Genomic DNA, 27101 nt, shown 5'->3' on the forward strand with positions numbered 1-27101 from the left:
ACCATTGATCCAACTGACCACTCCCCGGCTGACTGACCCCAGCACCTCAGTGTTGGGAGTCTCTTCACCCAGACATCAAATGGTAGGGATGAGGCAGGCCTGGCGCCCAGTGGATGAACCGGGTTCCAATCATGTGCAATGGCTCCCTCTTGGGGCCTCAGTTCCCCCACTGGAGAAAGGAAGGCCAGACTAGAAGGTTCTGTGGTTGCCACACCGGATGGGACTACAGAACCCTCCCTGATATGCTCCTTGGCATGGGCAGGTAAGGCATTGTGGTTGTGGGACCCTCTCAGGAGCTCAGAAGCTCAGTCAGGTGAGGGCCACACCTATAGACATGCCAAAATCTGAAATGGAGTTTCCGATTGAGGAGACTTTTTCCAGCCACTGAACCAGTACATGGAACTATAAAGGACAAGTGTCTCCTTGCAGTTTTTGAAGGTCTGAGGTTTTCGAAGCCCAGACACAGAATCACAGAAAACAACAGATAGCACGTGTCCCTGCTCACACCCAGCAGACCAGGACCTGACACCCAGCGGCGTCCGGTGAGAGGCAGGCGTGTTACCTTGAAGGACTGTTTGTACATGTAGGTGTCGTAGCCTCCATCCACCTTTTTGGTCTTGCTAAACAGGATGAGGTCTTCAAAGAGGAAGATGTGCCTCAGATACTTTTTCCTTCCACAGCAGACGATAAACTCGTCCTGGCATCTCAGCTGCCCCTGCTCCTTCAGATTTACCTGCAGATGGAACCAGCCTCCCTCAGGGACAGTGGGACCTGACCTGACCCCACCTCGGCCCCCGGAGAGGGGAGAGGGGCTAGAGGTGAAATTGATCACCAACGGCCAGTGACTCAATCAATGAGTCCTATAATGAGGCATCCATACAACCCCAAAAGACAGGCTTTGAGAGCTTACTGCTTGGTGAAGAGGTGAGACGCTCAGAGGGGGCACAGAAGCTCTGCACCCGTTTCCATGCACCTGGCCCTGTGCCTCTCTTCCATCTGGCTGTTCCTGAGTTGTGCCCTTTACGGTACACTGGTGAGGTCATAAGTACACTGCTTCTCTGGGTTCTGACCTTTGCCACAGGAAGGGGAGCCCTTCACCTGTGGGGGTCTCATGCTATGTCCAGGCAGATGGTGTCAGCATTGAGTTGAATTATAGGACATCCAGCTGGTATCTGAGAATTGCTCGGATGTGTGGGGGAAAAACCCACACATTGTAACTGGTGCCAAACCCTCAGGGTCGGGGCTCCTGCTAGTCTGCGTGGCTGAAGAGGCAGGGCAGGACGTGGGCACATCCCTAGCCAAGCCCACGCACAGGCCAGCTCACCTTGCAGGTGCCCAGCGTTGGCAGTAGGAGGACATCCATATGGGTGGTGGCCTGGGGGCTGTGCTGCATCATGGTGGCCAGAAGGGCCCGCGCTCAGATTACTGCTCATGAAACTCTTAGTGCTGTTTTTAAGCAGGGCACCCACATTTTCATTTTGTGCTGGGAATTCTGGGGCTGTCCCTCTGAATGTCAGACATAAGGGGCTCTGCCAGAGAAAGGGCTCCTCTTCTGCCTCTGCTGGTCCTACCATGCTACTGTGGTGGGGTGGGGCATGGATGCCGGCCCTCAGCACTCCAGCAGAGAGGCTGGCAGCATGGGACGAGCCAATGTTGGCTTGCCCCAAGCCCGATGGCCCACATTTCCATGCATCCAGTTGTCCTCAAGGAGCCCTAATAAACAGATGGCCTGCCATTCACACCCTGCAGCTGCTGCTCCAGTCACCTGGACGGGAAGCCGCTCTCTGCTCCCCTCGCCTGCCAGCCTCTTGAGAGTTCTCAAGCTTCGGGAGACTTCCCCAAAGGGAAGCGGATGTGTTCTGACACCAGGCCACATCTTTCCTGAACTCATGAGAGCCCATCAGGGCCTCAGGGCACTTACATCACAGCCTCGGACCGCATCCATCGCCAACAGGTCGTTGCCATGGCGCAGCTGGAAGCGGACCACACCCTCGGCAGCCCGGAGCTCGCCCAGCTCCTGCTCCCAGGCAGGGCAGCAGCTGGCCTCCCTGGCCAGGTCCTGGAGAAGCAGTGCGTACTTGCCCATACGCTGCACGGGCTTCAGCAGGTAGGAGGCCAAGTTCATCTTGTCTCCCAGCTCCCGCTGCTTGTCCTGCAAAGGCCAGGGTGAGAGGGTCAGCCCCTGGGCCGGGTGGGGGGCGGCGCGGCTCGCGGGGTGGGGGGGGTGACCTTGAAGAAGGCGTTGCCGTGGCTGCAGAGCAGAGCATCTGACCGGGGCTTGTTCTTGCTGTAAAGCGCGTACATGCCAAACTGTTCCTCCTGCAAAAGGGGAGGGCACCATGCATCTGAGTCGGGGGCTGGGGTCAGAGTCTATGCCTCTCTGCTCACCCTCCGTGTTCAGTCCCCCTGTGGGCGTGACAGAAGGAGCCTCGGTGCTGCACTACAATCTTCTAGGCTTCCCAGCCTGCGGGGCCTGCTCGGCTCGGGGCCAGAGTTCTAGAATCGGTCTTTACCATATAGGGTTTGGGGGAAGAGGGAGAGGGAGTCCTCATGAGGCTGGCCTGGGAAGGGGCATGGAGAGCCTTTGTTCATTTAATGGTCAAGAACCAAAGTTGTGTCAACCGGTAAAATTCTCACCGTTGTCGATCATATAAAACAACAGAGTTCACCTTACGGCTAAAAGCACCTTCTTAGAAATAGCTGAATTAAAAATAGAACTATCCTACGACCCAGCAATTACACTACTGGGTGTTTATCCAAAGGAAATGGGAGTGCGGGTGCGAAGGGGCACATGCACCCCAATGTTTATAGCACCATTATCAACAGTAGCCAAAGTTATGGAAAGAGCCCAAATGTCACCTGACTGATGAATGGACAAAGAAGACGTGGTATATATACACAATGGAATGCTACTCAGCCATCAAAAAGAATGAAACCTTGCCATTTGCAACAACGTGGATGGAACTAGATGGTATTATGCTAAGTGAAATAAGTCAGTCACAGAAAGACAGATATATGATTTCACTCATATGTGGAATTTAAGAAACACACCGGATGAACATAGGGGAAGAGAAGGAAAAATAAGATAAAAAGAGACAGAGGCAAACCATACGAGGCTCTTAAATACAGAGAGGTATTTTGGAGGTAGGTGGGTGGGGGATGGGCTAGGAGGGCGCTTATTGGGATGAGCATGGGGTGTCGTATGTAAGCGACGGGTAAGCAGGGTTTATTCCTGAAGCCAAGACTACAAGGTATGCTAACTGACTTGAGCTTAAATTTTAAAACAAGATGCCACATGGGATTTCTTCCATCCTTGGACATTTCTGTTGTGGTAATTTACATAATAACGCTGAGGTCAGGGTCTCATCTGCCCACAACACAGATGCCACTAGGTCCCCAGTACCCAGAACACTACTTGGTAATTTGGCGAAAGCATTTTCTTTTCAGAGTGAATTAAGAATTTTATTAAAGACGCAGATAGGGAGACATCCCATATTCATTGCTGAGAAGACACTTATCAAGGAGAGAGCAGCCTTTCTCGAGTTAACGTGCACACTCCATGAACCTCTGTCAAAAGTCCGACTGGACTTGCTCGGAGCTCCCTGGGCTGGCCCGGGCTCCACCTGCAGGGGGACCAGGGGGGCTCCTAAGTACAGGAAGCAAGCTGATTGGGGGAGGTGCTGTTGGCCAATTACCTTAAGTGAGAAGTGGGGCTTTCGACAGAATTAGGGGTGATGATGCAGGTGAAGCCCCCAGTGTCATACGGTTTGGGGGAGCCAAGGGTGCCTTCAGGGGACACGGAGCAAAATATCCAGTACGATCAGACCCACAAGCGTCTTGTCTATGTTGGTCATCTGTTTATTGGCAGGTCTTACATACTGTTAGTGACACATTGCCTATGTCTGGTCTGCAGACAGATCCAAAGGATCCGAAACGTGGGCGTCACCAGACCCAGCCTCTCCAAGGGCGACCTGGGCTGATGGCACCTCGGTCTACCACACTGGTGTCAGCGCCCAGGAGGGAGGGACTCACGTGTCTCAGGAACCCGCGGCCCGCTGCCAAGGGGCAGGGCTGGCAGCGCTCCAGCTCTGCGAGGAAATGCTGGCGGTGGAAGTCATAGAGCTTCTCCAGGTTCCCAAAGATCATGCTGCGCTTCCCTCGAAGGTCCTGAGGCAGGTCTGTCCTTTCCATTTCTGGAAAATAGTTGTCGATGACATATCCTAAGGACCTGACATACTCCCTCTCTGTGGAAACCATCTCGGCCATTATGTGCTGCAGTCGGCTGCTGGAAGACAGAGAAGCAGGTGGCCACTCAGCTGTGCACGGGTCACAGCTTTACGCCAGGCCTCGAGAGACCCTTCGTCCGCGCTGTTGCTGCTTCACACAGAAACAGAATGCTCTGCAAACCCAGAGGAATAAACATGACTATTCGTGGGCAGGAGAACCTTTGTGATTAAGTTTCCTGTTCAGCAACGAATGCTGTCAAGTGTGCTCTGTTCCCTGGAGCTGCTCCTTTGACGTGATGAATGAGATGAGAAAAACGGGGCAGGGACGTGATTAGAAACAAACTGGTTGCACGAAACATTTCTGTATTATTGATCACGGCCTTTTGGGACAAAAGATCCTTTCGGAAAGTGAAAAGGAGAGATTCCCAGGCCCCCTAACTCCAACCCAGAGTTGTGAGGTTTCTCATTCACAGATGGCTTGATTCTGGCACCCTCTGCATGGAGAGCTCTGGGAGTAGGGAGATCTGAACACTGCATAGAAGGCTGTGGTGAGGATTTAGGAGAAGAGGGTTTCTGATGCACACGGACTGCTAACCTACCAGAAGGGATTTCTGAAAACTCAGCTTTATGCTGTAGAGACGTCTGACCCAGAGGCCGAAGAGAAGCTGCTGGAGTAGAAGATGCGGAGCAGGTGGGCCCAGGACGGAGCAAAGGAGGGCAGCAGTGGGGAGGCTGTCTCTTCCCTGCCATGCAGAGGGTTCCCTGGGCTCCTGCTGGTGTGGTCCAAGCAGGGGCCATGTCTCTGCTGCACACAGCACTTCTGGAGGCACCGAGAAGAGCTGGTGAGCTGGGAGCCCCACCCTGCTAGTAATGAGGCACAAAAGTCTTACCCCTGTTTGACAGCATTCTGCCAGCAACCTCCCTACATTACTCAATCTCGATAATACTAATGGGGGCTGGTAGATCTTTTTTTGCCATTACTTGTATTTACTTGTTGTTTTTTTTAAAATGGAAAACAATGAAAAGCAACCAATGATAGGAAAGACGCCTGTGGTCAGAAATGCTGCCGAATGCACCCCATTTGCAGCTGGCGTGCCTGTTCCTTATCACACTCACATAACAGATTTACAGATACCTATTGTTTCTCAGGGGGCGGCACGTGCTGGCTGCTTGGGAGCACGCAGACCTCGTGGTACTGCTGGGACATGTGGCCTGGAGGTGCCCCCAGTCAACCCAAGGCCCCAGTACCCACAGCACACCACCTGTCAACATTTGCCCAGTATAAGCACCCTTAAATACTCAGAAACAACACTAGCATGGTCTGGGGGTTTGGAACAAGTTAATTGGAAATTGACTCTCTAGGAAATAATGGCTAGAGAGATGTGGGGAAATGGACCAAGTGACAGGAACTGTATCTGGACAACTGGCAGAAGGGCCAGGGTTTTCATGGGAGATAGGGTTAAATGTTCTCTCCTGCCTGAGGAGGAAGCGCTCCGTCTCTGGTGTGCCGTGGAATCTGCTACCGAACCTTGGGTTGGTGGGTCCGTGGATCATGTAAGGTGGAAGAGGGTACCCGTCCCCAGGGGCAAGGCAGGATGGCTACCCAAACCTGTTCCCTCCAGACCGAGGACGTCCACTGCAGGTGACCAGGGGGGCTCTCAGCGAGTGGAGGGCATTCTGTGCCTCCGAGAGCTTTCAGATGAGCTCCGGGGAGGTGGAGAGTGGTTCTTCCTGGAGCCTTCCCAGGGATCCCAACCCCCAGGGAGACCCACCTCATGTGCTCCCCAATGGAACCTTCCTGTTCCGCCTAAGGTTCCTCCCTGAACTACGTGCACTGTAACCGCCTGGAGTCTGAAACACAGACGTGCGTTTTAGGAGGGTGTTCGGTGATCGTCTCGGGTCAGAGGTGTTCTCTGCGTGAGGAGGAAACACGTCCGCCAACCAAATGGGCAAGGAAGACCACGACAGCCCACCTGTGGCCCACCCTGCTCACTATAAAAATGGACTAAGAACCCGAGGGGCAGGCCGCGGTGCCCGGTGAGACTCACTGCCTGTCCTTAGCATGGGGCACAGTTCTTGCCCACTTTTTAATCCTACCGTGAATAACAAGTATGTTTTTACAAATATCTTCTTAAACATTTAACAAGTTAATACAGACATCTCCATTTGGGCAATGGATAAAAGCACACACCTACTTCTCACCTCAACGCTGAAAGGCTTTTCTTTTTTTCCAAAGTAATTCTTAAGGTAATTTGTTCACATTGTTGGTGTGATTTGCTTATTGTGATTTTCTATAATTGGCCTCAAATGATGAGAGCGGGTGGGCTACGAAATAGGAAGCAGTTTTCGACGACCGTCCTGAACACAGGAGGTAAAAAACATCTTGCCTAAAATCGAACACAAGTGTGCTGCCTGGACAGGACAAGATGCCTGGAGAGATGTTTGTGGATTTACTATTTTGCGAAAGTGCATTTAGCGGCTTCAGCTCTCTGGCACCCCGCTGACCGCGAGGCCCAAAGGCTGGAGGACGTTCACCTCACCTTCCTGCTTGCCTCCTCCTGTCCTCCTCGGATGGGTGGATCCTGGAGGGAGAGGACAGACTCCGGGTCCGAGTACCCAGGGGGCTCTCGGCGTGTGGCCTCGGTGGGGGCTGCTTCTCTGAGGCCACAGTGCTGGTCACCTCCAGGCCCCTGATGAAAACCCCAGTGTGGCCTGGCCAGGGGGAGTCCCGGGGGCCACCGTCAAGCTGTGGAATCCCAAAGCTTTGTGTTTTCCTCATAATTTTCTTCAGGGGATATTTCTTGGTGTGGGTTGTGGGTGTGTGGATGGGCTCGAAGGAGCAGGCAGGGCTCTTGTCTGGGGCCGGGTGCTCGCCCTCCTGCCTGCAGAGAGCGGCTTGTTCAGGGAGGCCGGGCAGCAGCTGGGCACGCTCCCCAGTGTGGCCCTCCGGATCAGTGTGGGGGATCCAAGAAGGCTCACAGTGCCTCCTCTCAGCCCCCCGGGGAAGCTCGTACTGCAGGGGGCTCGGGCTCAGAGGTGGGGCCCCAGGGTCGGGGGGAGCCCCAGAAAGGGCCCCTTGGAAGCAGAGTCGAGTCTGCTGGCTCTGCAGCCACAAGCTGTGCCATTGCGGCAGTGCCCGCCAGCTGCCCAGGCCTGCCTCCACCGTGCTCGCCCCGGGGAGACTCCACGCAGTCAGCTCTGTGGCCTCCTGGTGACAGCTCTTCGGGTACTCAGTGACCGGCTCGGGACCCAGGTGTTCCAGACACTGCGGCATCCACCCATCCACCTACACAGCAAAGAGGGTGCTGGTCAGGGCAGTGGAGCACTGTCGGCCCCACCCGAACTCATGTAGCCGATGAACAGCTCAAGTGAACCCAGGTCATGCTCCTTCCGCTCTCCAGGTTCTCCATATCAAGATAGCACCAGGGAGAGCCAGATGGTCAGAACAAGGGGAAGACCCCTCTGCCCACAGAGGCAGCTGCTGGCCAGACTCAGCCCAAGAGTAGGCAAGATGATTTTGTGCATGAGCTCAAAGGGGTCTGAGTCCTCCACAGTCCCCAAGAGCAGCAGGTGGGGTTGTCCCAGGGCCCCGGGATGCCAGGGCTGGACAGACCATGAAATCAGCGATTCCACACTTCTGACGGGTGTGAGAGGCCGTGGCAGTGGGAGGGACAGAGTTCCTACCCCTGCCCTGGCCTTCCCTGACCACTTGGATCCCACTCAAGGAGCTGTGCTCCTGAGGGCTCTGGCCCCGGCAGCCCTAACAGCCAGACAATTCTGGGGTGCTGGTGAATTTCCAGCCATGGGCTGTGTTGCAGCGACTGTTTGGGGGTCTCTGGCAATAAGTGGACTTTTATAGCTGAGCCGGTAAGCGGAGAAGAGTTCACATGTTCGTTCTGCCTCTCTGCCTGGTACAATAAATAAACTCCTCACATGGTGGTTGAGAGCCTGGGGTGCAGTGCTGGGGCATGCTGGCCAGCTGTCTCAGAGCTTGACCCACTCAGGCCTGCAGGGGACGGTGCTCACTTAATGTCCACAGCACATGCAGATTCCCTGGAGGTGATTCCGCTGGGTCTCTCACAGCCTCCCAGAAGTCAGAGAGGTGGGCCCCCCGGCCAGCTCCCCCTCCCTCTGCTCAGCCCAGCTGGACACGGTGCGCAGCCACCTTCTCAAGTCCAGGGTGGCTTTCCCTGGGCCTTGGGAGCTGTTCTCTACCAGCTGCAATATTTCTGACAATACTGCAGTCGTCCAAGGAGCAAACTACCAGCATGAGCCTGGTGCTTACTCTGCTCTTGCGTGTGTGTCCTCTGTTGTGTGCATGCCATCAGCCTGTTGTGGAAGGTCTAGTACCCCCACCGCTGCTGCGTGTTCTCAAGACAGAGCAGCTCCACGAGGCCAGGAATTTCTCTCCTTTTTCAAACCACAATTTGATCTATGTAGGAAAAACAAGGCTTTATTTCTAACCATGTGAAGGAGTCCAGCTCTGTGATCGTGGGGACACAGGAAGCAGCAGATGCCACTCAGGCACTGGCTCACCTGGTTCCGACAGCCCGCACACCCCATCCTGATGCACACAAGCGGTGCACCTTGAATAAATCAGAAGCAGCTGCATAGCAACGGAGGCCACGCCACAAGATCCGTGGCCCCTGCTTTTACACACACGCTCCCTTCAGTCTGTGGATGGGAATCGACATGCTCTGGTTGAAGAGGGTTGACCACAAGTCTCCATGGCTCAGATTTGTAACTTTTTCATGGTTTATAAATGGAGATTAAGATCCACTGAAAAATAGATCCAGGGGTGCCTGGGTGGCTCAGTCAGTTAAGCGCCGTCTCAGGCGCAGGTCATGATCTCATGGTCTGTGCTGACAGCTCAGAGCCTGGAGCCTGCTTCCGATTCTGTTTCCCTCCCTCTCTCTCTGCCCCTCCCCTGCTCATACTCTGTCTCTCTTTCTCTCTCAAAAATAAACATTAAAAAAAGAAAAAGGAAATCTTCTTTAAAAAAAAAAAGAAAGAAAAAAGGATCCAGAACTTTCCATTTTTAAACTTGTTACTATGCAAAAAAAAGAAATCTTCTTTAAAAAGAAAGAAAGAAAAAAAGGATCCAGAACTTTCCGTTTTTAAACTTGTTACTATGCAAAAAAAAAAAAATCTTCTTTAAAAAAAAAGAAAAAAGGATCCAGAACGTTCTGGTTTTAAACTTGTTACTATGCAAAAAACAGAAATCTTTTTTAAAAGAGAAAGAAAGATAAAAGGATCCAGAACTTTCCATTTTTAAACTTGTTACTATGAAAAAAAAAAAAAAAAAAAAAGAAAGAAAAAGAAATCTTCTTTAAAAAAAAGAAAGAAAGAAAAATGAATCCAGAACTTTCGGTTTTGAAACTTGTTACTATGCTAACCATACCCTAGAATCCTCTTCAGGCTGGTGGCAGTAGGACCCTGAGGGGCTGCCTGTGGGAGCCGGAGGGGCTGATGGTGGCCCTGCCTGCACCACACAGCATCCCGTGGCAAGATCACTCATGAACAGTGAACACGTTGGGGGTTAAGACTTTATTTTCATGCATGTTCTCGTTAGATAGCAATGCCAAGGACACCTGGTTGTTAGGGGCCCAAGAAGAGGTTTTCACCAACGTGGTGACGGGCTGGATCCAAGGCCACATAACCGTACTTAGTGACACTGATGCACATGCAGAGAAGAGAGATCAGCACACACTCTTTGTGGACAGAGTCATATAGAGAAATGTCCAATCTGGGTTTTTACAAACACAAGCAGCATGAGAGCCCCTGGGCAGAAGAGTGGGAAATGATCAATGGAGCAGAGGCCCCTCAGGGACGGGATCCCACCTCCAACCTCATGAAAAATATTCTGGTTGGATGGAAGATGTAATTGGGAAAATTCAAACCATGAAAGTCTTATGATGGACTATATTAGTCATTCTGTGACCTTAAGGTAGCAAAAGCTATTTCAATCACAAGCAAAGTTGAGGGACAATGACAAGCTGGGGAACACATTTGCCACATAATCGGAGGCTCAGTGTGAGTAATATGCCTAGTAGTAAAACTTCTGACCTGCAGGAACTGGCCAGTGCAGGGAAAAGCCATTTGTTAGAGAATAAGTAAAAATAACAATAAACAGATGAAGAAAGAGTTCACCTCTAGCATAAGAAACCCAAATGCAAACAAGGAGGAGGTACTTCTTTTCACTTCAGTGAGGAAGGGGTGCTCCAGGCTGCTGCTGAGAATCTAAATTGGGCAGGCTGTTTGCAGGACCATTTGGCAAATGTGTACAAACCTCAGACACTGTGGGCCCTGACCCAGCCGTCTCAAGCCTAGGAACCTGTCCACAGCAAACGATCACGAAGTGCGAAAACGCAGTCACTGACGTATATGAGGAGAGCCGGAGCCACGGGAGGCCTCCACATGCCACTGTGCTTGCTGGGGGTTGAGCCTGGGGATGCCCTGCCAGTGGCCATCCCCCCAACCCTAACTGCCCCAAAGGGACACATGGGCCTCCAGCCATTCTTGGCCTTGCCTTACACTGACCGCTGGCTGTGCGTGGGCTCCTGTGTCACATTCACTTACATGGAAAGAGTGGCTGACAAAAGCACAAGGATTTAAGCAAGAATGTGTGCAGGCTTCTGAAAAGCTTTTACATGCATATGTACACGGAGAAAAGTCCGGATTATAACACACTGCACGTTAACATCGGTTATTTCAGGTGCAGGGTTTCAAAACGTTTTTCTCTTTTAGTTCCTCTGACTGAAAGCACTTACCTGCCCTTGTCCCTCCTGGAGCACCCTCGCTTCCCGTAGCCTCTCCAGCTCCTGCAGACACCTGTTGGAGGCAAGGACCACCTTGTGGACCTCTTCGTCTACTTGATCGTACAGCCTGGAGGCAACCTCGATGGCATCCCTGGAAGAGTGTCAGAGAGCAACCCGTGACCACTAGTTGTTCACAGGCAATCGCCCAGCGAACGTGCTGCTGGTGACAACCTACAGCTGTGCTGACAGCTCAGAGCCTGGAGCCTGCTTCAGAATCTGTGTCCTCCTCACTCCCTGCCCCTCCTCCACTTGTGTTCTGTCTCTGTCTCTCAAAAATAAATAAACATTAAAAAAAAAGAAATCTTAAAAAAAAAAAAAGAAAAACGGATCCAGCATTTTCAGTTTTGAAACTTGTTACTATGCTAAACATACCCCAAGTTAAAGAGTCACAACCGCCCTCTTTGCATCCCTCGCATCTGACACAAACAATGCCCCAAGGAGGTCCACAGCCACAGCAGGAACAGGAACGAGCCCAGGAGCCACGAGTGCAGGTGCCTCCGAGGTGGTAGGGGTAGGGAAAAGCGAACGAGTGGCACCCCAGGACGGAGTCAGAGAAGCATTCGGTCAGGACTTCTGACTGCTGAATCCCTGAATCCCATTATGATGAGTTTTGCCCTCCACTTGAGCATTCCAAGGAACCTGCTACTTTTTCCTTAGAGGATACAAGTGTAGACAGGCTCCCGTCCAAAGAGTGCCTGCCAGAAGGAAGGAAGTTTGAACAGCTGGGAGACGCCGCGTGTGACAGAGACAGGCGTCACCCCTGGGACGCGCTGCCCCAGCAAGACACTCACCGGCAGTCTTGGCCGGCACCGTGCTGCTCCCTCCTCAGCCGCGCCAGCACAGTGCCACCCTCCAAGCGGAGGGCGACCAGCAGTGCGTCTTCCAGCACACATTTCATTGTCTCCTTGTGCTGGCTGATTAGGTCTGTGACCTCCTGCACGGGGTGGGAGAAGCATACATAGAACCGCCTCCTCCATGAGGAGCGTTGGAGTGTGCCCCGCACTCCCGTGTTTATCAGTCAAGCTGAAAGCAGGGTGGGCTGGCCGTGCCCACACTTGACATGGGCCCCAGCAGGAAGGCAACGGAGTCCCAGATGCTCTCACCCAAGGATGGGTGAAACTTGGGGCAAGAGAAAGGAGGGAAGCTTGAAATTTGGCAGCAGGAGAGCCTGGCATTTGGACAGCGATGCACAGACCTCACCCACACACCCTGGAAAGCCCAAGGCATCTCAGCCCCAGGTCTCTGGGCCGTTGAGGTCCTTCTGGACAGTCCACTTCTGTGTCCCAGTAGCAATCACTCAGGTCTCGGTGGCACACCAACAAATATAGTGGTGCTGTTTCTCTTCTGGGCATGGTGGGATTTTTTTGGTCACAATGGGGAGGAAGTGGGTTTTTTGGAAGTCTTTTGCTAAGTGAAAGGGATTTACAAATCAAAAAGGGTTTGAAAATCTCTGCTAAGAATGGTGGATTTGGCTAAGCCTCTATGTTCCCACCTGCCTACCTGTGAAATAAAATAAAATAATAAAATAAAATAAAATAATAAAATAAAATAAAATAAAATAAAATAAAAAACAAAATACATGAGAACCTACCTGTGCTGTGCTTAGAGTCCTGTGGGTGTTTAGGGATCGGACTGAATTTTGCAGGAAAACAATGGCATCCTCACAGTTTGTGGTAAAGGGCTCCAGCTTCTACCGTGGCGGTAGAGGTAAGAGACAATAATACAGTTAGTGCCCACAGATGCACTGGGGTGCAGCACCCTCCCCACCCAGGGTTGGACTTCAGTGGCACTCCCAAGCCTGCCACAGTGTGGCTGTCCAACAGCCTGTGAATGGCAGCTGTGACAGGCGTGACACTCAGGGTGGGGACACCTGCTTCAGGTGTGAGTAAAAATATCTGCATGAGGAGAAGTCCTAGGACACTGGCAGGTACGGTGGCTGTAAGTTGCACCTTACCCTACGGAAGCAGATCCAGTCACTGTGGCTGTAGGGGAAAGAGCCATCGAGGTCTGCGGTCAGCTGGGAGCTGTCAACAAGTTTGTGCAAGGCCTTCAGGGAGCCCACCACCTCACACTGCCAAGGAGAAGTGTTTATTGGTTATGGCCACAGAGGCATCCATCGGAAAGACCACTGCGATGGCTCACTCCTGGGAGAACTACCACCAAGAGGGCTGAGAGGCAGGTTTAGGATCCAGTGCTGGTGGCATTAATGGGCTGCATGTGGTTGGGCATAGGAATGAAGGTGTGGAGAATGAAAGGAAAAGGCAGCAGAGAGAGTGATAGAAAGCTTCCAACTAAGACCAAAAAATGGAAAAATCGAAAAGAAAGAGAGGGCAAGATAACAGGGGAGATGGGAATGGGCAAGAGGAGGAAGAGATAGTGAGGAATCAGAGATGCGTCACTCTGAGAGGGCAGAGTTGGCCCTTCCCAGATGACTCTAGACAAAGTATAAGAACCACTGGAAAGCTCTGGAGGGTGAACAAAGCCAGACTTAGTGAGCAAGGCAACTGAAACGTGGATGAAGGGATCAGTGTGGGGTGAGCTCCCTGTTTGCATGGCTGTGGCCTGAAGGTGGGATGCCAACACATTGAGACTGGATTGACTAAGGCTCTGATAGAAAACAGGCATCTTTCTGGCCTGAAGATCCAGAAAATAGAGCTAGGGAGGAATGTGGACATTGAGTCCCACAAGGTGGAAAGCCAGGGAAAGGGAGCTCCAGTCATATGTAAACCCTACCCAGGACTCTGGCTGACCCTGAACCAAGTATGCATGGGAAAGACTCTGGGCAGCTGAAGGCAAAAAGAAATGAGCTGCACCTACACAGGGGGCAGTTTTCAGTTCAAGTGCAACCAAGTTAACAGCATACTAAAGGTTTGTAATAGAATCCAGAGTCAGTATATTGAACAATACTCAATAGAACATTCACATGTCCAGAATACAACACAAAATTACTGGACGTATGAAGAAGCAGAAAAAATGTGACTTGTTCTCAAGGGCAATTACAATCAATAGAGGTCAACTCAGAAAAGACCTGGATGTTAGAATTATTAAAGAAGGACTTTAAAGCAGCAATTATGACTATGCTCAATGGTGTAAAGGAAAAATGCTTGCAATTAATGAGACGATAGGAAATCTTAGCAGAGACAGAGCAAATGTATTTTAAAACCTACCAGAAATTTTATAGCTGAAAAATACAATATCTGAACTAAAAATTCATTGGATGGGCTTAACAGCTGAATGGAGGTGAATAGAGTATGGAGTTAGTGACCTTAAAGACAGATCAACAGAAACAATCTGATCTGAAGAAGAGAGAGAAAAAAATTGGGGGAAAAAAAAGATTCTCAAAAACCTATGGGGCAATATCAGTATGTGTAATTGAAATCCTAGAGCAAGAGGAGAGAATGAGGCAGAAAAAACATTTCAAGAAATAATGAATGAAAACTTCCTAAATTTGGTGATAGACATAAATTTAAAACTTCAAGTTTACCCAACCTAACAGGGTAAATATGAAGAAAACCATGCCTAATCACACTATAGTCAATTTGCTGAAAAGAAAGAGAAAATCTTGGAAGTAACCAAAGGAAAATGACACATACTCTATAGATGAACAATTATTTGAATTCCAACAAACTTTTCATCAGAAACTATGGATGCCGGAAGACAACAGAACGACACCTGTAAAGTGCTGGAAAAACAAACAAAAAACTACTGTCAGGCCAGAATCCCATACCTAGCAAAAAACCCTTCAAGGCATAATAAAGAGTTTTTAGATAAAAGAGAAAGAAGCAAGAAGAAAGAGGAGGGAAAACAAATGAGGTGGATAAGAAAAATTAGATTTTCACAAGTTTTCTGATATTTTGCTCTGTACGGCTCCTGCAAATAATTAGGGAATCACAGATGGGTTTTCAGGCTCTTATATGGATGCAGTCACAACTTACATGAAGCTTCCCATTTGTTTTATCTCATGTAGGTACTGTAATATTTACTTGTATGCATCACTCAGAGTCATATCTAATGCTGAGGGTCTGAAACTATTACCTGAATTATTCCATCCTTGTCAGGCCTAAATGCTGATTCTTTATTCATCAAGAACACAATACTATGAATTATGGGAGGAGCTGTGTTCTGAAATAAGAAAGAAATACTGATTAGCTTTGTAATTTTTTACTTCATTGAGTTTATAGAGTTGTCTAGGTTAGGTGGGTACTATCTCTTCCTTGGTACTTAGAATGCATAATATGTAATTGTGCCTTAAATGTAAGTTACTTGCTCTTATGAATTTTTAATGTAATCAAGTTTATTGGTTATAATTTACATATAATAAAATTCACCCTTTTAATGTAGAGTTCTCTGAATTTCGATATAACTTATAGTCACGTAATTACCACCACGGTCAAGATACACAACAGTTTAGCATCCCCCAAATTACCTTATCTCCTTTGTTGAGCCCACCAACCTCTGGCAGCTACTGATCTGTTTTCTATCTCAGTAAGTTTGTCTTTTTAGGATATCAAATACGTAGATTCAGATAGTATTGACTTCTTTCACTTACCACAATGCATCTGAGATGCATCCATGCTGTAGATGTCAGTAGTTCATTTCTTTCTACCGCGTAGTAGTATTCCATAGCATGCATTCACCCATTCACCAGCTGGAGGACATGTGGGTTATTTCCAGTTTGTGGCAATCATAAATAAAGCTACTATAAACTCCATGTGAACGTGAGTTTTCATTCCTCTTGGTAAATATCTAGCAGTAGGATTGTTGGGTCATATGATAAATGCATGTCTAACTTCTGAAGAAACCAGAGTGCCTGTGCCATTTTGCATTTCCATGAGCAATGCCAAGCCCTTGCTATTGCCAAGTTTTGTTGTGTGTGTGTGTGTGTGTGTGTGTGTGTGTGTGTGTGTGTGTGTTACCTCATTCTGGTTTTAAGTTGCATTTCTCCAATGACTGCTGATGTTAAACACATTTGTATGTGCTTATTTCCCATTCATATGTCTTCTTTGGTGAAGTGTGTTCAAATCTTTGCCTTTATTTCATTGGGTTGTTTGTCTTATTACTGGGTTTGGAGATTTTGTATATTCCAGATATACACAGATCAGAACTTTATCAGATCTGTTTTGCATTTTCTCCTGGCTTGCGGCTTGCATTTTCATTTTAGTAATGGTGACTTCTGAGGAAAAGTTTTCCATTTTGATGAAGTCCAACTTATCCTGTTTTTCTTTTAGGATCATGGTGTTGTCGTAGCTAAGAAATCTTTACCTGACCAAGGACACGAAGATTTTCTCCTGTTTCCTTCTGATGCTTTTGTAGTCTTAGATTGTACATGAAGATCTATGAGCCACGTGTAATTTTTTATATTGTATGAGGTATGTGTTGAGGATTTTTGTCTCTTTTGCATAGAGATGTCCAATTGTTCCAACCTTACTTGTTTTTTTTTTTTTTTTGATGTGTTTATGACTTTAAACAAACCTTTTCCGTTTCTGTTTGCTAGATTGTATTGAGGCCAGATTGTTCAGCAATGAAATTCTTTTATGTACATAGTGCTCCTTCACTCATATTCCCCAAAGCTTTACTTTTTAATAGTTTCTCATAGTGATAAACAGAGTTTACACTTTTTGTAATCTCCAATTTTGATCCGCTATTTTGACTGGATAGGCCTCAGAACTTACTGATATTTTTTATTTGTATCAGATTCATCTTATATATTTACATTTTTATGTGACTTCTTGTGGATGACATTCCATAAATATTTGTTGAGTGAATAAGCCATAGAAAAACCCATAGAAAAATATTCTTGCTTTTTTATTTCATGGTCATATTCTATTTCTCTCACGCAGTTTAGCTACAATTTTCAGTTATAAGGAATTAAAACTACAAACAGTTTTGCAAAGTGTTTTATATTTCTCATATATAACTCCTTGAGTGAATTTTTACTATTAGGATTTGTTGCTATTGCCAAGAAGTGAGAACACAATTAGTGCCTTAGGACAATTGTCGGTATCAGTTTGCAGAAGTTGTGCTGTGGATGGGGTAGGAATCGGCAATTGTTAGCATTTTCTTCTACCAAGAGAAGAAGAAATCATTAGTTACTTTTTGAAATGGAAAGCTTCTCATGGTATTTGAACTTTAATAATTAAAAAAAAGCTGAAGTATAGTTTCTTGAGGTAGTTTCTGTGAGAAAATTTAACTACTTCTGTATATAACTCAGAAATGAAATTGAGAATGGAAGCATAACCCTCAAACTCGAGCTTATGTTCATGCCTCTCACTCGGAGTACAAACCCTGCTGTTGTTGAGCCAAAGCCAGGGGGCTGGGAGGCCGACACCTGCCACAACGGGAAGCCTCCAGGCCTCAGGGCAGTCCAAATGCCAGCATCCAGACAACGGAAGAGAAGTTGATTTCCTGAAGTTCCTTACAAGATTTGCTTCTGATAAAAAGTTACAGACGCAGCAGAAGTTTCTCCAGGTTCTGCTGTGGGTGGAGGGGGCCATCTTGCTTGGGGCTCATTGTCCCGCTGTGGGACCCAAGTGGCACAGGACTTAAGGGAAGTCTGAACAAACAGAAGCGTCGGGAAGGGGTGTGTTTACAAAGATAAAAGGTAAGCGGTTCTGGTCGACAGCTGAAGAGCTCTAGGCCTACAGGTGGGCCCTGCCTGGGTCTCACGCACAGCAGAACAAGCGGACGCTAAGCCTGTGCACCGGCAGGGAGGGCTCAGCCATCTCTGTTTGAGACCAGACACTTAAGTTGCAAGTTTTTATCGGGTGCCGAAGCAGCAGAACCGCCACAGTCCTGACTTCAGGCAAGGCCCGCAGACGTCGCAGACTTGCGTCAGCATCTTCCTGGTCACGCAGCCCCGCTGTGCTCCAGGTCCCACACGCGTCATGCATGTGACACAGCACGGCGAGGCGGCTGCGTGTGCAGCGTTCTTCCTAGGACTCAAGTAACCTCTCACAAGGCCAGTGCCATGCTGGGCGCACCGCAGGGACATCCTGCGGGAGCGGAGATGCTGATACTGATCCCTCCGTACCAGCCCCACCCTGGGCACAGGGCCTCACCGTGCACCTGCCCGGGTGTGTGCCCACGATCCTGCCCTGGAATCCGTACCTCGGCTCTCAATACCGGTCCGGGAATGACAGGGCGCTATCAGAGCTCCCTGAGTCCCTTGCTGTGAAAGGTGCCCCAGCACAGCCCCCGCTGGCCTCACAGGGCTCTGGCCACAGGGTTCAGACTCGCCCCGCACGTGCCCCCCCCCCCCCCCCCCCCCCCGCCGCCGGCGAAGAGCCAGAGGCTCCATCACCACCAGCTGGCCCGGGAGGGTGCTGTCCTGGGCCTGGCGGCAAGTTGCTGCTGGATTCCAGGCTTCCCCTGAAAACAAGCTTCAAGCCCTCCTCGTCAAAAGCCGCCTCCAGGCAGTAAGGACAAAAGTGACCCGGATGAGCGGGGCTGGAAAAGGTCCGAGGAGGAGGAGCCCAGGGACCCGGCATATGAGAAGCAGGACCCCTTCCCCACGGCCACCCCTGGGGCTGAGGGTGGAGGACACTCTGAGGAGACAGCGCGGGCGGCAGGCAGGCGGAGGCCCAGAGACGCTCCCTCACGCTCCGGCTGGACTCCGCTGGCCGACTGGGCAGCGCCCACACCCCCTCATCAGGACAGGAAGCAGACAGACGCTTTCTAGGAATCCGGTCACAACTTCCGGTTGCAGCTTCAAACTCAGGTCAGCCACAGTGACATTTTAGTTTGGTTTTGAAGGCAAAACCAAAGAAAAGTTGTTTTTCTCCCCTGCTTTCACAAGTTGCAACGTATAGGGTCCTGAGGTGATTAACTGGTGTGAGGCATTCGCTCCTGAGGAGGGTGCGTCTCAGACACGCATAAAGCACACCCTACTGTCCACTCTGGTTGCCACGCCCAGGCCTCCAGATTAACACCCGCTTTCTGCAAAATCACAGGACGCCTAGGAAACCCTGTAGTCACCAACACGGCTGTTCGTCCTTTCAGCAGACCTTCCCTCAAAACGTTCGAAAAGCGGACATTCCCCTAACTTCCCAGAAGACTTCCAGCAACTTCTCAGTCTTTGTTGGTACACAAAATTGCACGTGGTTAAAAAAAAAACAAAACAGAACCTCAAAGGGATTTCAAAGCCTTGAGCAGAACATGAGCATCAAGTTGGATTATATCCCGGATTCTGATTTTTGAGCCGAACAGTTGGTTGAAAGCAGGGGAAATGAGCTACAGGGATTATGTGCTTCCAAAGTGCCTCGTGGAAACTGAATTCTAGTACGTCACACCTGTCACTCCGCGTTAGAGCTGCTGACTTGGGCTTTGAAGGAAGGCACTGTGCACCCTTCTGCTGAGAGCCCGCTTCTCCCACTGAAATGCAGTGAGCTCTGTTCTGAGAGCCAGCTCTTGCCCTGACCCGCACCTCTGGGTCGGCGGTTTCTTCCTCGGGAATCTGCTACTTCACTCGTGCATGCGACAGGGGTTGCACCACCGCCAGCACCCTGAGCAGCCACGTCCTCTGCGGCTAACCTTCCCCGCTGCCGCGCTCCCACCTGGGCCTGGCCTCCCCCAGCCCCTGCCCCATGCATAGTCGGCCTGCCTGCCCGGGGCTCTCCTCTCCTTTCCCCACACACTGCTCTCTAGCTGACCCCGTGCACTTCCAGATGCGCCCCATCCTCTACCATGGAGTCCTTCCCGGGAAGAACTTCCATTCGACGTCCCCAGACTCAGGAATCTGGATAGAGCGGTGACCCGAGTCTGGCAGCGTCAGCAGAGACCCAACAGAGAGAACAGCTCTTAGCTGAGGGGGAAGGTGGGACCCCAGACCCCGGCACAGTGCTTTGCACGTGACGCTGGATAGGAGCTGCTGTGGAGGGAAGGGGTCATGCCTGCACGGGCCGGTCCTGGCTGGCCCTCTTTTAAGGTCTGCGGTGGTGACCCCAGGAGGTGGGCAGGAAACTCCTACCTGGTAACTGCCCGACCTCGAGGGAGCACACTGTTGATGGATACAGGAGTGGGCTCTTGGCTGCTTTCGGTGTCTACACTCAGGATGCTCACCTCATCCTGAGATTCATACTCAGCTGCTCCTGGGTCATGAGGGCGCCCCTTGTGGCCCACGCAGCCTTGAGATGCTAAGCCCCCCAAGGACAGGAGTTGCCCTGACTCACCTGAAGTCCTGCCAGGGCCCGGGAGAGAGCAGGCGTGGCCGGACCCTTGCGAGCGTCCACCAGAATGACCAGCCCCAGCTCCCGCACCTCCTTCCTGGAGAGAGAAAGACCGTGTTAACCATTGCAGGTGAAATCTCTTCCAAAATGAGCTTCTTCATCTCTCAGGAAGATAACATCCTTGCCTAGATGCCCCTGGCTCTACAAGTTCAAGATTCTTGACACATGTCTATACTTTCGGAGGAATCAAGCTGCTTGCTGGGTGGAGAAAGGGCAGTGGAGCCCATTGTGGTGGGTCAGTCCTGTCCGATAGCCTCTCCAGGCAAGTGGAGCTGGCCGCATGTTTGCATCTCCTGGAGTTGCTTTCTCTCCCCACCACCCTCCCCCAGAGCTTTGATTGTTTGTTCAGGCTTTAATACGACATGGAATTCACTCTGATGGTGTGAACAAGGATCAGGCCGTTCTCAAGACCAGTCATTTGGCTCATCACACTTTCAGAGCTAAAGTGGGACAGCAGAACATCCTCTAAAGCTGAAAATACTGCCAGGTGCTTTTCACAACCCCACTTAAAAGCTCTGGGGTGCCTGGGAGGCTCAGTTGGTTGAGTGTCTGACTATTGACTTTGGTTAGGTCATTATCCCAAGGTTGTGGGATTGAGCCCCACATCGGGCTCAATGCTGAGCATGGAGCTTAAGATTCCCTCTGCCTCCCTTCTCACCCTGCTCGTACACTTTTTCTCTAAAACAAAACAAAAACAAAAAAGGGGACACCTGGGTGGCTCAGTTGGTTAAGTGTTGACTGCAACTCAGGTCATGATCTCCTGGTTTGTGGGTTCGAGCCCCACGTCGGGCTCTGTGCTGACAGCTCAGAGCCTGGGGCCTGCTTCGGATTCTTGTCTCTCTCTTTCTGCCCCTCTCCCACTTGTGCTCTGTCTCTCTCAAAAATAAACATTAAATTTTTTTTAAATTTAAAAAAATGCTCTTTCCCCACTGTGATGATGGTAAGCTTTAGTTATTTTAAGTTTATTTATTTACTTTGAGGGGGGATGGGCAGAGAGAGAGGGAGAGAGAGAATCCCAAGCAGGCTCCATGCTGTCAGCACAGAGCCCGACACGGGGCTTGATCTCACAAGCCATGAGATCATGACCTGAGCTGAAATCAAGAGTTGGATGCTTAACTGACTGAGCCACCCAGGCGCCCCTAAACTCTAGATCTAAATAGGACAAAACAATAGGCTAGGGCGAGGCGATGTATCTATTCCCAAAGTTTCTGTTCCTTGGCAAGCTTCTCCAGCCCCACCTTCCAGGATCACTAGTATTCTACCTCAGCCGTATGTGTGGGTGCTGGTCTGAGACAGCATGCTCACTCCGGCCCGCTCACACAAAGCTGGTTGAACTGCACATCACAGCAAAGCCATGTCCTGGTCAAAAGGGCGAGTGTGCCCCACAGTCAGGGTGTGTTCAATTTCGGCGTGGCTGCTAAAGAATACTTCTGAAGGGGGTGCTTCCCGGGGAAGCGAGTGTACTGAGGCCAGAGTAGAGAGCGGTGTTCCGGCATCAAAGCCGGATTCAGGAAAGACAAGCTGGGAGAACACCCCCATCTCGGCGCCCCCCTCAGCCTGCCAGCTTAGTGCCCAGGCCTCCTCTGCTGCAGAAACCACGCTGCCTCCTGGGTGGCTGGAGCACTGGAGTCTACGTCTCCGGGAGCGGTCCCGGCAGTGCTGTCAGGAGCCGGGCGTGACGCCCGCCTCCACTTCCGGTGTCCCTCCTGGTCCCCAGCGGCCTCCCTCTTCTGACACCCCCACCCCGCTCTCTCTTCATCCCTGAAGTCTCCCGTGGTGCCTGCATCTGAGTCTCAAAGTCTGCTTCTGGCCTCAGAGGCAGGACCAGGTCTTGCCGCCGCCACACAGGCTTGCTCAGCGTGGGAACTTACCCCTGCAGGCTCTAGACCACACGTTCTCCTCCACCCATCTCACCCACTTGGCGGCTTTGCTGAAGGGGAGGCCGCTGAGGGGACAAGCCAGCCCTTCCCTGGGGGCTGCTTCCTGGGTTCGAGGACTGCTGGGTCCTCCACTGGCTGGGAGGGACCCACTGACTCGTTCCCGTGTAAACACCAGTTCGGGATTAGAAGGGGGGGAACGCCCCCAGACCACCCAGCGTGAACCCCCACACAAAACTTGCTTCTCTCTCTGCCTGCCTCCTGTGGTAGATGGAGCTGGCTGGCTTAACTGCTCTGCCCCCTGCCTCACGCTCATGCACAGGCAGCCTGCAGCCGCCCCCAGTCTGGCTCCCCTGGGGCCCCTGGCAATGTGCGGACCTGCCCTAGACACCCTGCGTCTGCATTTCTGCGGACTGCGTTCCTGCGCCACCCTGACCTCTCCATCTGCAGCACGCTGGGTAAGTGTGGCCTTCATGCCAGGGGCACAGGCTGCCCACATGGAGTCTTCAGTCCCCACTCCTGCCTCCTGCTCAGAAAGTGACCAGCTGCTCTGGGGCTTTGTGTATGTTCTTCCTTCTGCTCAGAATGTCCTTCCCTTCTTGTCTGCAGACACTCGCCATGCTCAAGGACACAGACATGTCGGGAAGTCCCCACCCCTGGCTGAGGCTGCAGCTCCCTCCCAGCACTGTGGGCTTGTCTTATGTCGGGAGACACGACAGTTTGGGTTCGTTCACATGTGTGTCTCCTAGAGGGTAAGACCCATATCCTGTCCTCTTTTGTATTCCCAAGTAAGTGGTAGATGGATGGACGGATGGATGGATTCCTCCATTGCACAGGACGTTAGATGGATGATAGCCAAGATCCACTCTAATTTTAAGATTCTGTGTATCTAAGAGTTTGATGGAAGTCTATCCACAAGGCACGCTCACCCTATAACTCAGCTGCAGTAACAGTTGACCACACACTGCTGGACACTCTTCCTAGTAATGAGTGCTGACACCTCGGGTACTTCATTCTGACCGCCGAAGGCTCGTGTCATATCCCACAAGGTGGATTTCAGCTCCTCAAGGTGCAATAGGCAACCAGGATGCTAACCAAGTTACAATGCTTGTGGAGAAATAATCAGCCAAGCCATGAGGCTCCAGCCTGAATTACCCTAAGTGCTTTAGCTAATTTAGGTTTTCCTCGACATAGGCTTTCCCCCGGAGCTTCACGAGCTGGTGAACATATCTGCTCTGGGAGGGGAGTGGGGTCATCTGAATTTTCTGTGGAAAAGTCACAGGGCTGCAGAACCAAGGTCAAGTCTTGGCCCTGCCAATCCCTACTGGTATCCTGGCCCCCATTGTTGGTGTTTCATTATAGAAGGGAGAGAACAGCACTCGGCCTTACAGGTAAACCAGGCTGAGCATACAGAATGGTACACACCCCAAAAAGTACAGGAGGCTTTCGTCCTTGTCAATCAGGATTGCTCTCCAGTGTGGCCCCAAGTCAATTCTTGACCCTCCCTTAAAAGAAAGCTTTTGGCAAATACAAAATGCCATTAACTTAGAGTTTTGGTGTTTACCTGAGGTTCACTAAGTATAAGCTAATGTGAGGGTGAATCTGTATTTTTTTTTTTTTTTCAGGGTATTTTTTTGTAGTTTGAAATCTGTGCTGAAAGATAAGTTTGAAATCCCAGGCTCATCCGAGGGCGGTAAAACCAACGCTCTCAGATAACGGGGAACCTTGCTCTGGGAAAGGGGGGTCAGGGAGCGCACTTTCTTTTCCTGCATAATTGTTCCCACACTGATTCCACCTATGCTATTTCAGAAGAAATTTCAATATAAAGTTGAGGCAGCACAAAGAGCAAAGATCACATGTGATGAGGCTTCATGCAACATGTTCCCCACATGAGCTCACATCATGTGATATGCATTCTGTCACTGGCACTTAGTGAGACTGCATCGTGGGATGGGTCACGAAAATGATGCTCTGGACTCTACGTACTTTACACAGATGATTTCTAATCCCTCTGTGCACCTTTGCGACAACTAGTACCATCCCCGGTTATGCGGAGGAAACAGGCTTATGGAGTTGCACCATCCACCCTAGCCAGTAAGGGCACAGCTGGGATTTGGAGCCGGGCTGTCTGACCTTAGAACCAAGCTCGAGGGCTGGGCAATGCCGCCTCCTCCACAGGCTGCCTCCACCCAGCACCTAGGGGACTCTTGGTCTGGGCGCCATAAGGGCCATCCAAAGCATGCCTGCATCTGATGGGGTCAAGTACTACAAAAGAACACGCTTCAGCCACCCTTGACTCCCGCTCTCCCGTCTCTGTCCTTGGTCCGTAAGAGATCTGAAGCCACGCTCCAGAGAAAGTCACCTATGCAGACCTGTTCCACACGTTGTTGTCACGCAGGATCCAGGAGGTGTGGTTTCCCAGAATTTTGTGCCAGGGAGGTCATGTCTGTCTCGAGGAGCTTGTACTTGCTTCCTGGCATGTGGCATTGCCAAGCTGAACATGAGGCTCAGTTAGAATGCATCGGTCCTTCCTGCTTTTGGGAACCAGGTACTGCTCATTGGTATGATTTCTTCACCTACTTATTCTAAATATTCTGTTTATATCAGTTCAGGTCTTTATCCCAAATGACATGGAGTGTAAAACATAATGCTTAGAGCAAGTACTGAACACTGCAGAGCAACACAGAATTCAGGGCTCGAGTGTGTGTCAGAGCCTTGATTCAGTGGGGAGAGGTCAGGGTGAGCAGGAGGAGAGGAACACATGAGGGACAGCCGAGGACCTGGAAAAGAGGGGTGGGGGGACGGGAGGTGGGGCCAGTTGGCAGGAGCCCGAAGGGCAGGCGGGAGCTTGCTGCCCATGCCACGAGGGGCCCTCGAGATTGCAGACAGAGACCCTTGCATGAAGACACAAGCTTGCACTGCATTACCCCAAAGGTCTGAAAGGGGGGGAACCTGCCTCAGTCCCACCTGGGGATGCCGTGGAGGTACCGCAACAGGCGGGTCAGCTCGGCGCTGGAGCTGTGTCTGCTGGACCAGAGCGGGCTCGTTGTGCAGACCTGTACCACTGCTCTCCCTTGGTGGTCCCGGGTCCCTGCAGAGACAGAGGGCATCGTGAAAGGGGGAAGCTCCAGTGGGGACACGCATGGCTTCAAGCTTGGGAAATACCACGCTAGAGCCTGCACACTGCTGATGTATTGGCTTAGATGTGAGATCTGCCAGGAGAGGAGGGCACCTGCGCAGGTGGCAGCCATGCTCACCTAAAAGGGAGGTGGGCATTGCTAAAGGCTGCATGTTTGTGTTCCCCCAAATCCTTATGGTGAAACCTAACCCCCGTGTGGCCTTTTGGAGTTGCTTACATTTTGAGAGTGGAGTCCCATGAATGGAATTTATGCCTTAAAAAAAGACCCCAGAGAGCTCCCTTGCCCTTTCCACGATGTGAGGACACAGTGAAAAAGGTGTTGAGCATGAACCAGGAAGAGGGGGCCTCACTAGAACCTAACTGTGCTGGAATCTTGGACTATCAGCTTCCAGAATAGAGAAATAGAGGTCTGTTGTCTACAAGGTATCCAGTCCGTGGTGTTTTGTTATAGCTGCCCAAACAGAGTCAGGTGGCCATGCTTACCTGGGAGGACGACGACCCCGGACTGCAGGAGCTCCTGGCTGACCTCCAGCACATTCCTGGGTACCTGGTTGGGCAGGTCTCCTGTGCTGGGCGGCTGTCCTTCTCCCTCTGGGCACAACGGCTCAACAAGCACATCTGAAATCCAGCCAGGAGCACGAGCCCGGAAAGCGTTGCTGTTGGTGTTAACACTGGCTGGACAACAGAAAGACACCCAAAGATGAATTGTTTCTCCGGCTTGAAGGCAGCTGCTCAACTTGCCACAAACACAAGGAGAGAGTCATGTGTGAAAGTAGTGGGTCTAATGGGAACTTGTTCCATTTTTGATGGGAAACGTCAGCATGTCATACCTTACAGGACAGGCGCATTCTAGAAAAGTAGGGCACGAATAAATATGGAAAAACTGGTTACTCTAGTTGCATCAAGAGTGCTCAGTACCTAAACACACTTCAGGGGAATTTTTTTTAGGTTTATTTATGTATTTTGAGAGAGAGAGAGAGAGAGAGAGAGAGAGAGAGAGAAAGAGAGAGAATCCAAAGCAGGTTCTGCACTGTCAGTGCAGAGTCCAATGTGGAGCCTGAACTCACAAACCATAAGAACATGACCTGAGCTGAAATCGAGGCCTGGATGCTTAACCAACTGAGCCACACAGGCACTCCAGGGAGAAAATTGTTATATTGAATAATGTCATCCTACTTTATTTTCTCATACAGATTTCCCAAAGAGTATCATCAAAATATATCCACAGAGGGTGACAGCACCCTGAGGGCAGGCATCATCATAGTTGGGGGTGCCTCCCCCTCCTGCATCACCCCAGAGAGGGGGGACCTGGCTCTCCTGTATCACCCTAGAGGGAAGGGCTCATGTTCGTACATCAGTCTGGAGGAGATGGCAGTGGCCATGGCTTTTGGGCTTGCTCCTCAGCCCTGTTTCCACACCTCACTTCACAGGAGATGAGCCATAACACAGACAAAGAGATTCAACACCCCAGCCTTGCAATCCTCCAGGGTCTGTGTTGCCCCAGTGGGGGAAGGATGGTCTTGGCCAGAGCTGGTTGGCACCTAAGACCCTGTGGGGCACCCTGAACCAATCGAGGCTTTGCTTTCCTGTCCCTCAGCTTCTTCCGTAACTTCTTTCAGTGCTAGTGTCTCACAACTCTGTGAAGAGTTTTCTCATTATAGTTGGACCAGAAAAGTCTACAGCATTCTCTCCCTTTCCCTCTATATATTTAAAACAACTTTATTGAGGGGCGCCTGGGTGGCTCAGTCAGTTAAGCGTCCGAATTCAGCTCAGGTCATGATCTAGCAGTCTGTGAGTTCAGGCCCTGCGTCAGGCTC

The 27101-nt window shown here is 50.7% G+C and overlaps 1 protein-coding gene across 1 annotated transcript in view; it reads right to left on the reverse strand.

Moving 5' to 3' along the window:
* Nucleotides 1–27101, reverse strand: part of PLEKHG4B (pleckstrin homology and RhoGEF domain containing G4B) — an 86764-nt gene that overhangs the window by 7283 nt on the left and 52380 nt on the right. The window contains exons 5-17 of the mRNA XM_042954130.1: nucleotides 25768–25959; nucleotides 25113–25236; nucleotides 20212–20305; nucleotides 15080–15166; nucleotides 12999–13115; nucleotides 12636–12734; nucleotides 11836–11978; nucleotides 10997–11135; nucleotides 6767–7512; nucleotides 4033–4285; nucleotides 2230–2319; nucleotides 1922–2152; nucleotides 563–733 (exon numbers count right to left, since the gene is read on the reverse strand). Coding sequence (XP_042810064.1) covers nucleotides 563–733; nucleotides 1922–2152; nucleotides 2230–2319; nucleotides 4033–4285; nucleotides 6767–7512; nucleotides 10997–11135; nucleotides 11836–11978; nucleotides 12636–12734; nucleotides 12999–13115; nucleotides 15080–15166; nucleotides 20212–20305; nucleotides 25113–25236; nucleotides 25768–25959 — 2486 coding nt within the window. The remainder of the gene's footprint in view (nucleotides 1–562; nucleotides 734–1921; nucleotides 2153–2229; nucleotides 2320–4032; nucleotides 4286–6766; nucleotides 7513–10996; nucleotides 11136–11835; nucleotides 11979–12635; nucleotides 12735–12998; nucleotides 13116–15079; nucleotides 15167–20211; nucleotides 20306–25112; nucleotides 25237–25767; nucleotides 25960–27101) is intronic.

Source organism: Panthera leo, chromosome A1, assembly GCF_018350215.1.
Source record: "Panthera leo isolate Ple1 chromosome A1, P.leo_Ple1_pat1.1, whole genome shotgun sequence".
NCBI lineage: Eukaryota > Metazoa > Chordata > Mammalia > Carnivora > Felidae > Panthera > Panthera leo.